At 44.4% G+C, this 15,057-nt stretch overlaps 1 protein-coding gene across 1 annotated transcript in view; it reads right to left on the bottom strand.

Annotated features, from left to right (window-relative positions):
- The window catches only part of Sh3beta (SH3 domain binding glutamate rich protein Sh3beta), a 65,995-nt gene that overhangs the window by 14,406 nt on the left and 36,532 nt on the right, over positions 1–15,057 (bottom strand). Inside the window, exon 2 of the mRNA XM_045768004.2 lies at positions 912–1,097. Within this exon, the coding sequence (XP_045623960.1) occupies positions 912–1,097 (186 nt within the window). The remainder of the gene's footprint in view (positions 1–911; positions 1,098–15,057) is intronic.

Below are 15,057 nucleotides of genomic sequence, written 5' to 3'. Positions count from 1 at the left end.
CAGTTTCATTTTTGGAACTTTCCATTCCTTTTCCTCATTAATGGAAAAAAGGGCCACACTGACAACTAGATGCTGTTGCCAGAGTGTATCCTGAATGTGACAATGTCTTTCAAGATCATATGTTAACATTGGTTTTTTCCCTAAGTAGGGGTTATGTATAAATGCTAATTGTGTCCAAGAACACTAATAATCAGTGTTGCATATAAGATAATGTTTATTCAGGTAAAAGTACACAGATTCAAAATGAGTTACAAACAATGTTGGATTTCTAGATAGAGCTAGTACATACTATGCCTAAAGCCACTAACACGCACAGTGTTTCGGGCAAGGAAATATGCTATAGGACCCCATGTTCTACGCGCTATAGGACCCCGTGTTCTACGCGCTATAGGACCCCGTGTTCTACGCGCTATAGGACCCCGTGTTCTACGCGCTATAGGACCCCGTGTTCTACGCGCTATAGGACCCCGTGTTCTACGCGCTATAGGACCCCGTGTTCTACGCGCTATAGGACCCCGTGTTCTACGCGCTATAGGACCTATATTCTATACCCTATATTCTATATCCTATAGAACCTATATCCTATAGCACCTATATTCTATATCCTACAGAAATGATATTCAATATCCTATAGAACCTATATTCAATATCCTATAGAACCTATATTCCATATCGTACAGAACCGACATTCTATAACCTATAGAACCGACATTCTATATCCTATAGAACCGACATTCTATATCCTATAGAACAATTTGAGGCCTTATGTGGCAGGCTGAAGGGTCCCAGTCAACTACAGTACAGTACTTCACTCTTAGTAAGCTAAATGAATAAAATAAAAAAAACATGCAGCAAAGTAACTGGTCAAAACATTATTTGATCAAAAAATGATAACGAGCACACAAACTTACTCCACAATAGTCGGCCTCGTTGAAAATTTGTGGTGTCATGGGGACCCTGTTGTTTCCTTTTGGCTTAGCATTTTCATTCATGTAATCTTTGGCGTCTTCCTGGCCTGGGTCGGTGATGTCGATGGTGATGAAAGGTATGTTCTTGCTCTCCAGGATCATAACAGCTCGCTGTTGGTTTTTTTTAACCTGAAATAATAAGTAACATTAAGCTTTGACATTAGGACATATTTTGGAGCTCTGTGCAACACTGATCTTTTTTTTTTTTTTTTTACTCAAAAATAATGCCAAATCTATTTGTACACATGGTACATGTTCCTTTAAAATCTGAATTAAAAGGGACACAATATAGAGTCAAAGCATAGCACAGCCATGGCAAATTGAAAATTACATACTGGATACAAGCATTTTATAATACAGTGGACACTATATCCTGTGATGCTTTTTTCAGTTCAAACAGGTGTGAAAGCACAAGGCCTTGTGGCAAAGTGGACACCACTTTGGGGTCGAAGTGAACTACAGGGTCGTAGTTCTAAGGGCCTGGGTATGATTCCCGGTCACGGCAGAAACAAACTGGCAGAATTTCTTTCACCTGATGCACTGTTTACCAAGCAGTAAATAGGTATCAGAGTTAGGCAGCTGCTACGAACAGCTTCCTGGGAATGTGCGTGTATTAGAAAGAAATATATGTAGAAGACAAGAGGAAACAATAGATCAGTTAGAAAGGGCGGGTCCAAGAGCTAATAGCTCGATTCTGCAGACACTAGTAGTAAATACATGCTAATATATCGTGCAGATTTGCGTAAATAAACCATGCCAACAATTATTTTGTTGCCATAAAATAAATGTAGTTTTGGCATGACAAACTGATAATTAACAATAGGTGCATTAGTGTGTAGTTATTTCAGGATAATTGCTAGTGAATATTCTCGGTCAGGGCCAATAGCGTAGTGCCACTTGGCGCCTGCACTCCTATGCAGTCAAATTCCTATATTTTTATCCGCCAAGGGAACAAACTCAGGCTATGATATTAAATACAGAACAGCTAGTATTCCACTACTGATCAATTACTATCCATATGCAGCCTAGTACTTGTAGGTGGCACCTATGTCCAAGTACATACAAAATAACGTATGTACAAATTTTTTTTTACAAAATAGCCGAATTAAGGAGCCAAATGCATAACCATCTAATTAAAGTCACGTCTAGTTCTGGAATACATCGGAATGACACCAGATACGAAAGTCAGATGATCAAATTACATGGTAGCCAATAGATCTACCACACAAAAAAGGTCAGAAGATGGGTAAACTGACTTTTTTAAGTCAATGTCATGAATTCACGTGACTAAGGAACACAAACTCAGGTAAACTTGGGTAAACCTGTTTAGGAACTGATGCCAGCAGGCTGGACTTTAGCACACTACACGTGTCAAAGCAATGGTCTGCTGCTACTCCTGTCACTAGTTTGGCACAGGCTGCGGCTGCTCTTGGCTCGGCCGACGGGCCTTGTGAATTGTTAACAAATATGTTTACTCCTGTTGACGCTTTATGTTATAAAACTTTCCTATGAATATGTCTTCTTAAACACATACAGATGAATCGAGTATTTGCGAGACAATTACTCACTTAAGTAAACAACAAACGTGAGCACTACATAAAAAGGTATTATTGTTGCAGAGTATTGCATTGAGGGCCTAGTGGAGGAGTCAGAAGCTAATTATACACAGCAATGTGTACCCCATTTATTGATGTATATACAGTATACACAGTTTACTTTATTCCTGAATATACTCCAAGAATAAAGTATACTTCCTAGTTGGTCAGTGAGCTACTGCCATGCATCATGCAGTTAGTTGATAGGCCTTAAGCTCAATACCAAACAAATCTGGATGGAAGTGTTGGTGGTGATGGTAATAAAGGATTATTTAGAAGTTTTAATATGGTAAGAGAAGGCCCGAGTAAATAAATATATATTATTAACCAATTTCTTTGCAATGCTCATCATGGTTAGATAAGCAAAACAAATCATTACAATTCTAATAACAATGATAAATTACAAGACAGGAAACCCAATTACAGTAATGTATCTTTTTCAGTGACATAGCATATTCTGCAGCTTTCTGGTTTAGAGATGTACTGTATTGCCAAATAAACAAAACTAGAGATGCATAAAACTAGAAAGACGATATTACCATATAGAATATTATAACGATTAGTTAATGTCAAGTACCCAGCTAAGGATATTCTAATGGTACTATATGACCATTATTTTTTAATCGAATTAATAGCATAAGGTTAATTTAACCTGTTAAATTAACAATATAAATTGAATGATTACAGGTAAGTGTTGACCCCATTAAAATCTGTACTTCAGTACAAAAATACTGGCCTAGGTGAGGTTAGGTAAAGATTGTCTTAATTTGTATTTTATACTTTAATGTATTTCTTATGTATGAGCTATTAAAAAGTATATAATGTACAGTACTGTACAGAATGTGGCAAGTATAAAAGTTAGTTAGTTTAGACTTTCTTAATTATTCATTGATTCAGTGTTTGATTTGACATTCATTTATATTACAGGTCAAGTAGACCTACAATTAAAAAAATGCCTTATGAGGGAACTATATTTAGTAGTAAAAAGTAATGGTATACAAATATATCTTTCTTATAACCATTCACAGGCTTAAATTTCTATTTACTTAATAGTTATTCAAATATGATATTTTGATATTTTTGTTTGCAAAATATATTTAATACTAATTAGAGAAGCACAGAATATTTTTATTTAGTGTTAGATCAACGAGTCTGGGTGCCGATGGAGTTAGCAGTCATTAGCTTTACCTAAATTTACCAGAGGGCCACCACCCCTCTAGTGGCCTCGGTGGGGACTGGAAGCCAGCAGCTTGTCACGGGACCTGCCGCCGATTTGTCCTGATTATTTTATCCAGCTGAATTGTACCAATGAATTTTGACATTTAACAATGAAATTTGAATTATACCAATGTTTAGGCATTTATGGTTTCAGCGGGTAGGCAGTTCCATGGGTTTATAACCCTATGGGTGAAAAACATCCGTTTTTTTTCAGCTCTGACATTCAATGTTCAGCCGCGTTTGTTTATTTAATAACTACAGTACTGCCATTATCTGTGTGATCATTGTTATTTGTCTTTTCATAAAATGCATACAAGGAGCACATTGTTAGTAGGAGGGGGCTTGCCGACAGAGGTATGTCAGGATTGTCTGAGAAAAACTTGACTTGTGAACGGTTTACATAAAGGTAAGAATGCTCTGGAGGTGTGAAGATCTCCACGATGTTCTTAGATTTTTCCCAACAACACCGTTTCATGGTGTTCTTAATTAATAAGAAGATCGCGAGAGATCAGTGTTTTGTAAACAGTTTATCAAATCGCGACGCAACCACCAAGCTCGCACTTAAGAAGGAAACGTTTCTCAAGTACTTGCGTAACCGTTTTATGACTCTGGCCCCCAGATCATAGCGAGTAAACAATAAAGATAAGCAACAGCTGGTGATAATGCGGCTTTATCAGGTGACTAGACCGGGTGTAGAGGGAACTACTCCACTACACCCTTCACCGCCACAACTACGTCCTACAACAACCACCACCCCTACAGCTCACGCCAGACCCATACTAACGAGTTTGAACAAGCAAGACATGCAAAACCTTTATTACAAAACAAACAAGGAAATATAAAAGGAAAACACCCATAAGCTTGAGGTTGGCATACAGAAGGGGAACCACACAGGCCCTGAGTGGAGTGAGAGACTGAGATGCAATGGAAAAAAAAACCCTCTGCAAGGCATAATGGCCTTCTTCAGCCAAAAACGATGACGGGTTGTCAGCCGAGAATTTCATCACGGTCATCCAGGCAGGCAAAGAAAACGAGATTAATAACTTAACCAAGGGTGTAAGTCAGCAAGTTCCTCAGGCTTTATGGCTTGAATTATTTGTCTATCACCAGTGTCTTCCTTGTCCCTATCAGCCTTCCTCTCAAGCCCCCCCCCCCCATCTCCTCTCTCAGCCCCCTTCTATCTTTATTTTGATCCCTCTATCCTGGTCTATCCATTTGTCAGTATCCAACCAGCTTTGTCTGCTTGGCTGACCTCCACCTTGAGAGATGGTTACCTTGAGATGATTTCGGGGCTTAGCGACCCCGCGGCCCGGTCGTCGACCAGGCCTCCTGTTTGCTGGACTGGTCAACCAGGCTGTTGGACGCGGCTGCTCGCAGCCTGACGTATGAGTCACAGCCTAGTTGATCATATTATCCAGCTAATAACTATTCACTTGAAAGCAATGCAGTTAAGCATTGAAGCATTGAATCGACTTGAGAATGGTCCAGGACGGACCGAAACGTCGTCGTCCCTTCACCTTCTAGTGTGTGGTCTGGTCAACAGTTAAGCAAGACTGACAGTTCAGTCTGTGATCGTGTTAGCCCAAACAAGACGGTTAATTGTAACGGTTATTCACAGCCCCCGTTAACAGTTAACGCCAGCACCACCAGTCCACAGACGCCAGCCACAGCTTATCCACAGCTGTGAAGGAGAGTCGACACAGTCAACACCAACTGGGGCGCTGATGGCTGAGTGGACAGCATGTTGGATACGTAGTCCTGTGGACCGGGGTTCGTTTCCTGGAGCAAACAGATGTGGCAGAGTTTGTCACCGTGATGCCCCTGTTACCTAGCAGTAAATAGGTACCTGGGAGTTAGACAGCTGTTACGGGCTGCTTCCTAGGTGTGTATGGGGGGGGGGTAGTAATTAGCAACAGTTGATTGACGGTTGAGAGGCGGGCCGAAAGAGCAGAGCTCAACCCCCGCAAGCACAACTAGGTGAATACATACACCAGACGCCACAGTGGAAGAGACAGGTTACTCTGGCAGACACCACCCACACTCCGGGTAGGGTCTAAGACCTGAGAAAAGTATGTGCCAATCTACGTCATCACTACTTAATGAACAGACTTAAGCCTGACTTAAGGAAAATAAGATGCCTTCATTCATAGACGGGGAAGACCGGGAGGATGTGGGGGGGGGAGGGGAAGGAAGGAATTATCAAGGGAAACCGCCAAGCCATTATGACTATACATCACTGGGAAGGGGTCAGGATAAGGATCTGGGATGGCAACCCGTTCTCGCAAATTCATAAGTCAATATTGACTTAAATATGTGCATAGGTGACATACTTAACATAATAGATACCCTTAAAAAGATTCATAGAAAACACCGACCTTACCTAACCTTGTTAGTATCTTAAGATAAGCATCTTATTGCTTCGTAATTACAATTATTACCTAACCTATAATAGGTATAGGTTAAGTAATAATTGTAATTACGAAGCAATAAGATGCTTATCTTAAGATACTAACAAGGTTAGGTAAGGTCGGTGTTTTCTATGAATCTTTTTAAGGGTATCTATTATGTTTAGTATATCACCTATGCACGTAGTTAATAAGTCAATATTGACTTTATGAATTTGCGAGAACGGGTTGGGGATGGGACGGGGGAAGGAATGGTGTCCAACCACTTGGACGATCGGGGATTGAACGCCGACCTGCATGAAGCGAGACCGTCACTCTACCGTCCAGCCCAAGTGGTTGGAGGGGAGGGGGAGAAGGAATTTGTTCCACAATTCAACTACCCTCTTTTCAAACTACTATTTACTCGGGTCTTTACTAAATCTAAACTTCTCTATTATATCCACTGGATGGGGGGGTGGGGGGGGGCGGTGTGCAGGATAAACATATCAATTGTGACACTAACTCTCCACATTTGTCAGTTGTGTAATTTAGAGATAGTACTTGTGGTTGGTCTCAAACCCATTGATGATGTGACGATGTGCATTGAATTTTTTAACTAGCTCATCAAGACTGTAACTTGCTAAGCTAAATTAATGTTGAGGTTCAGTCCCTGAGCCCATTATGTGCCTCTGTAACCCCTTTCACTACCCCCCCCCCACAAGATGGGTATGGGGTGCATAATTAATGGACTAAAGTCAAACATGCAGTATAACCATCCCGTGAAGACCAAAGAGAAAACCTACACGAAAGGAAGCTCGCGTGAGAGTAATACGAGGCGACAAAACACACCTTCGTCACGGACGAAAGTGAAAGGCACGGGAAGTGTGTGAGAATTATAGACCCCCTCCCCTTCCCTTCCTCCTCCTCCAGCCCAGACGACGATGACGGCGACGACGACGCAGCTTCGCGTCACCGTCTTCTGCAGCTGGCCGTCGCTTGCTAGCCAATAAAACCAGATGATGATCAGATACATTTTCCCCAGAAAGTTTAAAGGCTCGGATCTGCTTTCTTTCGTTCTAATTGTTGAGAACGAAGGCAATAGCGTGGTTAAACGTGTACGAGAGAAGTGGTGGGCGTGGCAGCGCGAAATTTTGACACGCGCCTAGACGGCGACACTCGCCTGACGGGACAAGGTAGCCAAAAATGTGCAGCGTCATTATATTTAACATTTAGCAGATGCAAAAATTGATGCGATTACGTAAGTTATGTGAAACCTCGAGTATGGTTTGTTCCCTCTCGCCACTTTTACAACTTTGAATACGGCAGGAGAGCTGAGCAGGGCTCCTCCACTCCAGCCTCCACCTGCACTACCACTGGCTGGAACTGTTGGTTCTGCCGAGCCTTCAACAACCAGAGAGATTCCTGTGGCCTTACTGTTATGTACAAGGTCAATGTTCTCAAGGTTCCCACCTGGGCCAACTTGGTGCATTGCCAGAAGGCGACTATTACGGTGTACCACACACACAAAAAACGCAATCCGCAGTAGGCTCTTAACTATTTTTCTCAATTACACGACTTACTCCATTAGCGATTATTAATTCCACACCTAACTTGCATAAGGCACACGTTCTCGCATGTTGCTATTTAAGCTTGAACTTCTCTTGACACTGTTACGGGCTCACCATAGCCTGTGCTACATGGACATTTCGTTCTCAGTAGCTAAATCTAAAAACAAAAAACAACAACAACTTGACATTGGGTCAAATGAACAAATCTGTATTGTATTGCCAATCAGAGTATTGACATTGGGCCATTTACGGGCTATTCATGCCCGTGGTGGCACCTGGTTGGCTTCAATCTTGACATGAGGGGGGGGAGGTAGGGAGCCGATACCTGGCATGGGAGCGGGGCTGTAAGTCCAGTACGGGACTCACCATAATCTAAAGCTGAATCTAAAAACAACTTGACATGGGATCCATGGATTGTTTCAAGCGTTAAAGAAAAGTTAGAATGTTTGTTGCCTTAACGAGACAGAAGGAGAGGGAGCGGAACAAACCCGATAAATATGCAACAGAAGCAACGTACTTGAAAGAATGTAAAGTGGGCAAATAAGAGGGAATAGAGAGAGGAGAAAGATGAATGAATAGGAGGAATTAAGAGAAAGAGGCGGCACGAGGCAGCGTGTGGAGGGACCAATCACGGCTCGTGAGCTGTCAGCCTGCAGGCTAGAGAAGAAAATGAAGCAAGAAAAACCACTCACCCCATCAAGTCTCTCCTCCCTCCCCAGACCCCACACCCCTCCCCGAGACCCCACACCCCTCCCCGAGACCCCACACCCCTCCCCGAGACCCCACACCCCTCCCCGAGACCCCACACCCCTCCCCACACCCTCCCCTCTCGTAACCTTTCACTCGAGTCCCTCCAGTAATGACCACGTGCGAGTGTTTCTGCGCGCGACAGTGCCTGCAAGAACAACGAAAGGAAGAAGAGGTAAAGACAATAGAGAAGCTGAAGGAAAGCTAAGTGGAGAGAGGAAGAGGACGGGACGAGCAAGAGGGCAAGAAGGGAAAAGAAAAAAGAACAAGAGTGGAGCCGGAGGAATAAGACGCAGTAACCCAGAATAAATTAAGATGAACACAAAGGAGTAAATAAACAGATAATTGAACTCCCCCACCAACCCAAGGTGACGACACCGCACCTTTGACTTTAGTTCCCTCGATCCTCTGAGACCTTTCTCAACTGTTCTCTATTATTCCCTCTTGATCCCCTCCTCAACCCTCCACAAGAGATTGATTGATTGATGAAGATTAAGCCACCCAAAAGGTGGCACGGGCATGAATAGCCCGTATATGGTGGCCCTTTTGAGCCATTACCAGTATCAAGAGCTGATACTGGAGATCTGTGGTGACTGCACCCTGCGTGACGGGAGATGTCTCCCGTGACCACAAGAGTAACAAACCTTACTTTTCAATCCGGGTCTTCCAGCGCCTCCCCCTACAGGTGACGTGACTATCACAGACAACAGCAGGCACCCGTCGAGTCTCGCCTGGCGGGCGACACCAGCTGATGTTTGACAACACTAGCAATTCGTTGTTGTTGTTCCTTGACCGCTTATTGCCTCCAAAATATAGAAAATGGCTCTTATTCTCTTCAAAGTTTGCTTTGACCTTTGCCTGAAGCAACTTGGGGGACACGCCTTGATGGTGCCTGAAGCATCTTGGGGGACACGCCTTGAAGGTGCCTGAAGACTACAGACTTCTGAATCACTGGATCACAACCCTTTGATTAAATTGGCAGCCTTAAAATCACCCTCAAAACGTCTTCCCTAAGCTGTCTAAGCAATCAAAACACTTATTACCACAGAAACAAATTGTGTTGCATTGTGTAACTAAAATTTTTAAACGCTTATACGAGCGTTAAAATAATTGTCTTGCATACTCAAAGAAGGGGTAAGCTCTCGGCCTGCTAACAGGAGTCGTCACATCTGACCCTATATCAACCTGTGGATACAATTATTTAAAGAGAAGCTAAATAGGAAGAGAAAGCGGAAGACTTGCCGGAAATCTTTTAAGGTTACAAACAATTAAGAGTTTGTATTTAAAAATGTTATATTTAAAAGTGTTATGATGATTTTTGGCACAAAATATACTGAACTGAGGTGCATCTACCTTCAGTAACAAAATTGGTCTACTACCTACACCTCTTTCACAACAAAAAGGTTATCATGTATAACCAAACTCAATTACGGGCTCACCATAGCCCGTGCTACATGGACACTTCGTCCTGAATAGCTAAATCTTTAACAACTACAACTACACCTCTTCCTCGTATCGACTGATTGATTGAGGAAGATTAAACCATCCAAGAGGTGGTACGAGCATGAATAGCCCCGTAATTCTCGTATCTGCTGCTGTTGCTGTTTTAGTTACGGGTTAGTCATGCCCGTGCCACCTCTTGGGAGGCTTAATCTTCATCAATCAATCGTTTTAAATTTAGCTACTCAGAACGAAATGTTCATGTAGCACGGGCTATATATTGAGCCCGTGATTGACTTTGGTTCCACAGCCCCGCTCCTGTGCCAGGTAAGTCCACTACGGGCTCACCATAGCCCATGCTACTTTGGAACTTTTGTTCCGAGTAGCTGAATCTAAAAACAACAACATGAGTTTGGTTATTCGCGATAACCTTGTTACTGTGATCTCTCTCGTATCCGATTGATTGATAAAGATTAAGCCACCCAAGAGGTGGCACGGGCATGAATAGCCCGTAAGTGGTGGCCCTTTTGAGCCATTACCAGTATCAAGAGCTGATACTGGAGATCTGTGGAGGTGCGACTGCACCCTGCGTGACAGGAGATGTCTCCCGTGTAACTCATGAATCCTTTCCCAGTGTTTTTATATACTGGCTTAGTGTTTTCTCCGGATAGTCACCCTTCCCATCAGTAACATGTTATGCACGCTCTATGACCTTGACTAGACTTTGTTGTTGAACAGAAAGGTCATGAGGTGGTCTCTCAGCCCATCCTCCGAATAGACTACGTTTTAATACTAAGTGTTGTAAGTACAATCCTGACTATCGGCATAGTACATAAATACACTTAATCGCCAGCATCGCACCAAAATATTGTGAATATTAGAGTTTACCTGAAAAGCTGTATAGAAAACCACGACCTAACCTAACCTTGGGAGTGTAGGAGGACAAGCATAGAAATAGCATTTATTGCTTCTTAATTAATTACAATTAGTACTTAACTTATAGCTATATTGATATTACATTTTTATAAAACTAATAAAACAAAACTAGTCTCAATAAATTATAAAGTAACTCAGGATATTTTCAAATTTTGTATAAAATCTCTTATTTAATAAAACTGAAAATACTTTTTATATTTAAAACTTGTGTATATAGAATTAAACTCGAAAACTTCAACCAAAAAAAAATTTGAGTGTATTAACAGAAAATGAGAATATATGGGTAGATAAATATAACAGCACAATTAAGTGTATTTATGTACTATGCAGACAGTCAGGAATGTACTTATTACATTTTGTATTAAAACCCACTGTATTCGGATGAAGGGGTTGAAATATGGTCTCAACACACCTACCCCAGTTGAAGAGGTCATAGCCTTCGCTTTATCTCACCATTTATGCCAGTAACTCAGACCTGGTTGATACCTGCTTGATGGGGTTCTGGGAGTTCTTCTGCTGCCCAAACCCGGCCCGAGGCCAGGCTTGACTTGTGAGAGTTTGGTCCACCAGGCTGTTGCTTGGAGCGGCCCGCAGGCCCACATGCCCACCACAGCCCGGTTGGTCCGGCACTCCTTGGAGGAATAAATCTAGTCCTCTTGAAGGCCTACTACTAATAACGGTTGCTACGCTTCTCCCGTTTACGGGCTCACCATAGCCCGTGCTACATGGACACTTCGTCCGGAGTAGCTAAATCTGAAACAACAGCTTCTCCCGCAGTTCCAGCCCCGCTCCTGTGCCAGGTAGTGGCTGAATTTATAACAACAGCTTCTCGTGGCTACTAGATCCACACACGCCTCCCCCCCCCCTACACACAATCTAACGACCTTTACCTAGTATACATTTTCCAATGCTTTGATTATGTCTTGTCATTAAATCCATTACTATTATTACGGTCCTAGCCTGGAGTTCGCTATAACGAGGTCAGGCATGAGCCACGCCCTCAAACGCGCCAGCAAAAATATACCAGACGAAAAGCGAACCTTTAGCTTCGTAAATTAACAATGCAATAACATTAACAGTTCAAAGGTTTAAATTAAATCCCAGGTAATAAGGACTCCAAACAAAGTTAACCCCCCCCCACAAATAAGCCTACAACATTCGTTCCCCCCCCCCAACCCCCACCCCGCAAACTAACAAAAAAACGGACGGTTAATTATTGTACTATCATCATTGAATAGGTAATTGAATTTGAACTTGTAAATTCGCGATAACGTAGTCACGAGGCTGGAGAGAACACACACCTATCATGAGCAAATTTTGTTTGAGGACGCGAAGCCTACTCCTTTCAGCACAGTAGAAGGGAAGTAAGCCTCGTCTCACTCCCCCGCTATCTGCTGATAACTTACACATTGTGCTGGCATCATATAACCCCCCCCCCCCACCCTCTCGCGCGTGTACACCTGGCTACACATTCACACGTGTGCTGACGCGCAAGCACCTCCGTATACAAGCAATTGTTCTCACTCAATTTTTCTCTGTCAATCTCTTAACAACTTTCACATTGATTTCACCAACGTTAACGACTGAGAAACAGCCCCCCCCCAATCCTTCCTGGGAGCTCCCAAGCCCCCCAATCCTTCCTGGGAGCTCCCAAGCCCCCCCCCAATCCTTCCTGGGAGCTCCCAAGCCCCCCAATCCTTCCTAGGAGCTCCCAAGGCCCCCCCAATCCTTCCTAGGAGCTCCCAAGGCCCCCCCCCAATCCTTCCTAGGAGCTCCCAAGGCCCCCCCAATCCTTCCTGGGAGCTCCCAAGGCCCCCCCAATCCTTCCTGGGAGCTCCCAAGGCCCCCCCAATCCTTCCTGGGAGCTCCCAAGGCCCCCCAATCCTTCCTGGGAGCTCCCAAGGCCCCCCCAATCCTTCCTGGGAGCTCCCAAGGCCCCCCAATCCTTCCTGGGAGCTCCCAAGGCCCCCCAATCCTTCCTGGGAGCTCCCAAGGCCCCCCAATCATTCCTGGGAGCTCCCAAGGCCCCCCCAATCCTTCCTGGGAGTTCCCAAGCCCTCCCAATCCTTCCTGGGAGCTCCCAATCCTTCCTGGGAGCTCCCAAGCCCTCCCAATCCTTCCTGGGAGCTCCCAAGCCCTCCCAATCCTTCCTGGGAGCTCCCAAGCCCTCCCAATCCTTCCTGGGAGCTCCCAAGCCCTCCCAATCCTTCCTGGGAGCTCCCAAGCCCTCCCAATCCTTCCTGGGAGCTCCCAAGCCCTCCCAATCCTTCCTGGGAGCTCCCAAGCCCTCCCAATCCTTCCTGGGAGCTCCCAAGCCCTCCCAATCCTTCCTGGGAGCTCCCAAGCCCTCCCAATCCTTCCTGGGAGCTCCCAAGCCCTCCCAATCCTTCCTGGGAGCTCCCAAGCCCTCCCAATCCTTCCTGGGAGCTCCCAAGCCCTCCCAATCCTTCCTGGGAGCTCCCAAGCCCTCCCAATCCTTCCTGGGAGCTCCCAAGCCCTCCCAATCCTTCCTGGGAGCTCCCAAGCCCTCCCAATCCTTCCTGGGAGCTCCCAAGCCCTCCCAATCCTTCCTGGGAGCTCCCAAGCCCTCCCAATCCTTCCTGGGAGCTCCCAAGCCCTCCCAATCCTTCCTGGGAGCTCAAGCCCTCCCAATCCTTCCTGGGAGCTCCCAAGCCCTCCCAATCCTTCCTGGGAGCTCCCAAGCCCTCCCAATCCTTCCCGGGAGCTCCCAAGCCCTCCCAATCCTTCCTGGGAGCTCCCAAGCCCCCCAACCCTTCCTGAGAGCTCCAGAGCTCACCGCTAATACCTCTTACCAGCACCAAGAGCCCGATCGATCAGCTGTGCCTGCCTCTTACCCTCAAAGTCTTCACTCTCAGCTGATAGGTTTTTCCGCAACTTACCTGCGAAAGGAAAAATATATATTTAATAATTGAATGGGGTCTTCAATACACGCAAGGTGGCGCTGGGTGACTAAGCCTCTGTTGAGTCACTACAATTAACAGCAATCACTACAATCACGGCTGTGAAACCCGACATGACTCTTACAATCACTGGCATTAATAAAATATAAAAATATAAAATCCGCAGTAATTAAATGTCCAGACAGCTGCAGACAGCCAGTCGCAATAACGCGGCTCAAAATTACACATCCAACTTACAAAATTTGAAAATCAAAGAATTGACGATGAATTTAAGAGTGATATCTCTCTGCCCTCTTTATCTTATCCAAGAAGATAAGAACCCATAGATAAAAGCTAGAATTAAAAAGATAACCCTATATTGTTATTGTGGCTATTACATTCCACAGAGATTATGCAGACGATATAATAGACATTAGTATAATTACATTCGGGATTGGCCTATAAGGAATCTCTGGCGGCGTAGCAAGGGTATTGGAGCCTCGCTTGTATAGTATTGATATTCGCATCACTAGACTTGATACTATCAAATGAAGGCAATCGAGAGAGGGAGCCTCAGACCAGCGTGTCTAGGTGTGAACACTGCTGTAACCAGTACTGGCGGTGCGGTGTTTACTTTGTGCTCTGTATTAATATTAAGTAGAGGATACAGGAGTAATGATTACAGGCTAATGTGAGGAAGTTAAGGTGGTGGCAACTGTTGGTAGCTGTAGTGATATCAGTTGTGGTGGTGGCAGATGTTACAGAGGTGACGATATCTAGAAACTGATGACATTGCAGGGCCGTCTCTACTTCACAAAGGTGGCAGGAAATCAATCTTATATAAATACGCAGTTGCTGAACCACAAAGATATGGTCTTGGATGCCCTGGAAGGCAAGCAAAATACTGATTGCCGATTAAACAGACTGCGCAAAGCTCTTGACAAATGTAACCAACGTGCACATTAAATGTGCACCAAAGTATTAGCCAGGAAAGTAGGGTAGATGGATCGTCAACTTCGTAACACACCAGACCCAACGAGTCACAGTAAACAAACACGGGAAGGGAACTGTCAGGAGCACGCGCCAAGCCATTACGACTATATAGCACTTGGAAGGGGTCAGGATAAAGGGGTTACGGGCTATTCATGCCCGTGCCACCTCTTGGATGGCTTAATCTTCATCAATCATCCATCAGGATAAATATTTGGGATGGGACGGGGGGGAAGGAATGGTGCCCAACCACTTGGACGGTCGGGGATTGTACGCCGACCTTCATGAAGCGAGACGGTGGCTCTACCGTC

The sequence above is a fragment of the Procambarus clarkii genome, chromosome 91 (assembly GCF_040958095.1).
Source record: "Procambarus clarkii isolate CNS0578487 chromosome 91, FALCON_Pclarkii_2.0, whole genome shotgun sequence".
Classification (NCBI taxonomy): domain Eukaryota; kingdom Metazoa; phylum Arthropoda; class Malacostraca; order Decapoda; family Cambaridae; genus Procambarus; species Procambarus clarkii.
Note: the sequence above shows the minus strand (reverse complement) of the source record. Positions and strands in the feature narration are given on the sequence as shown.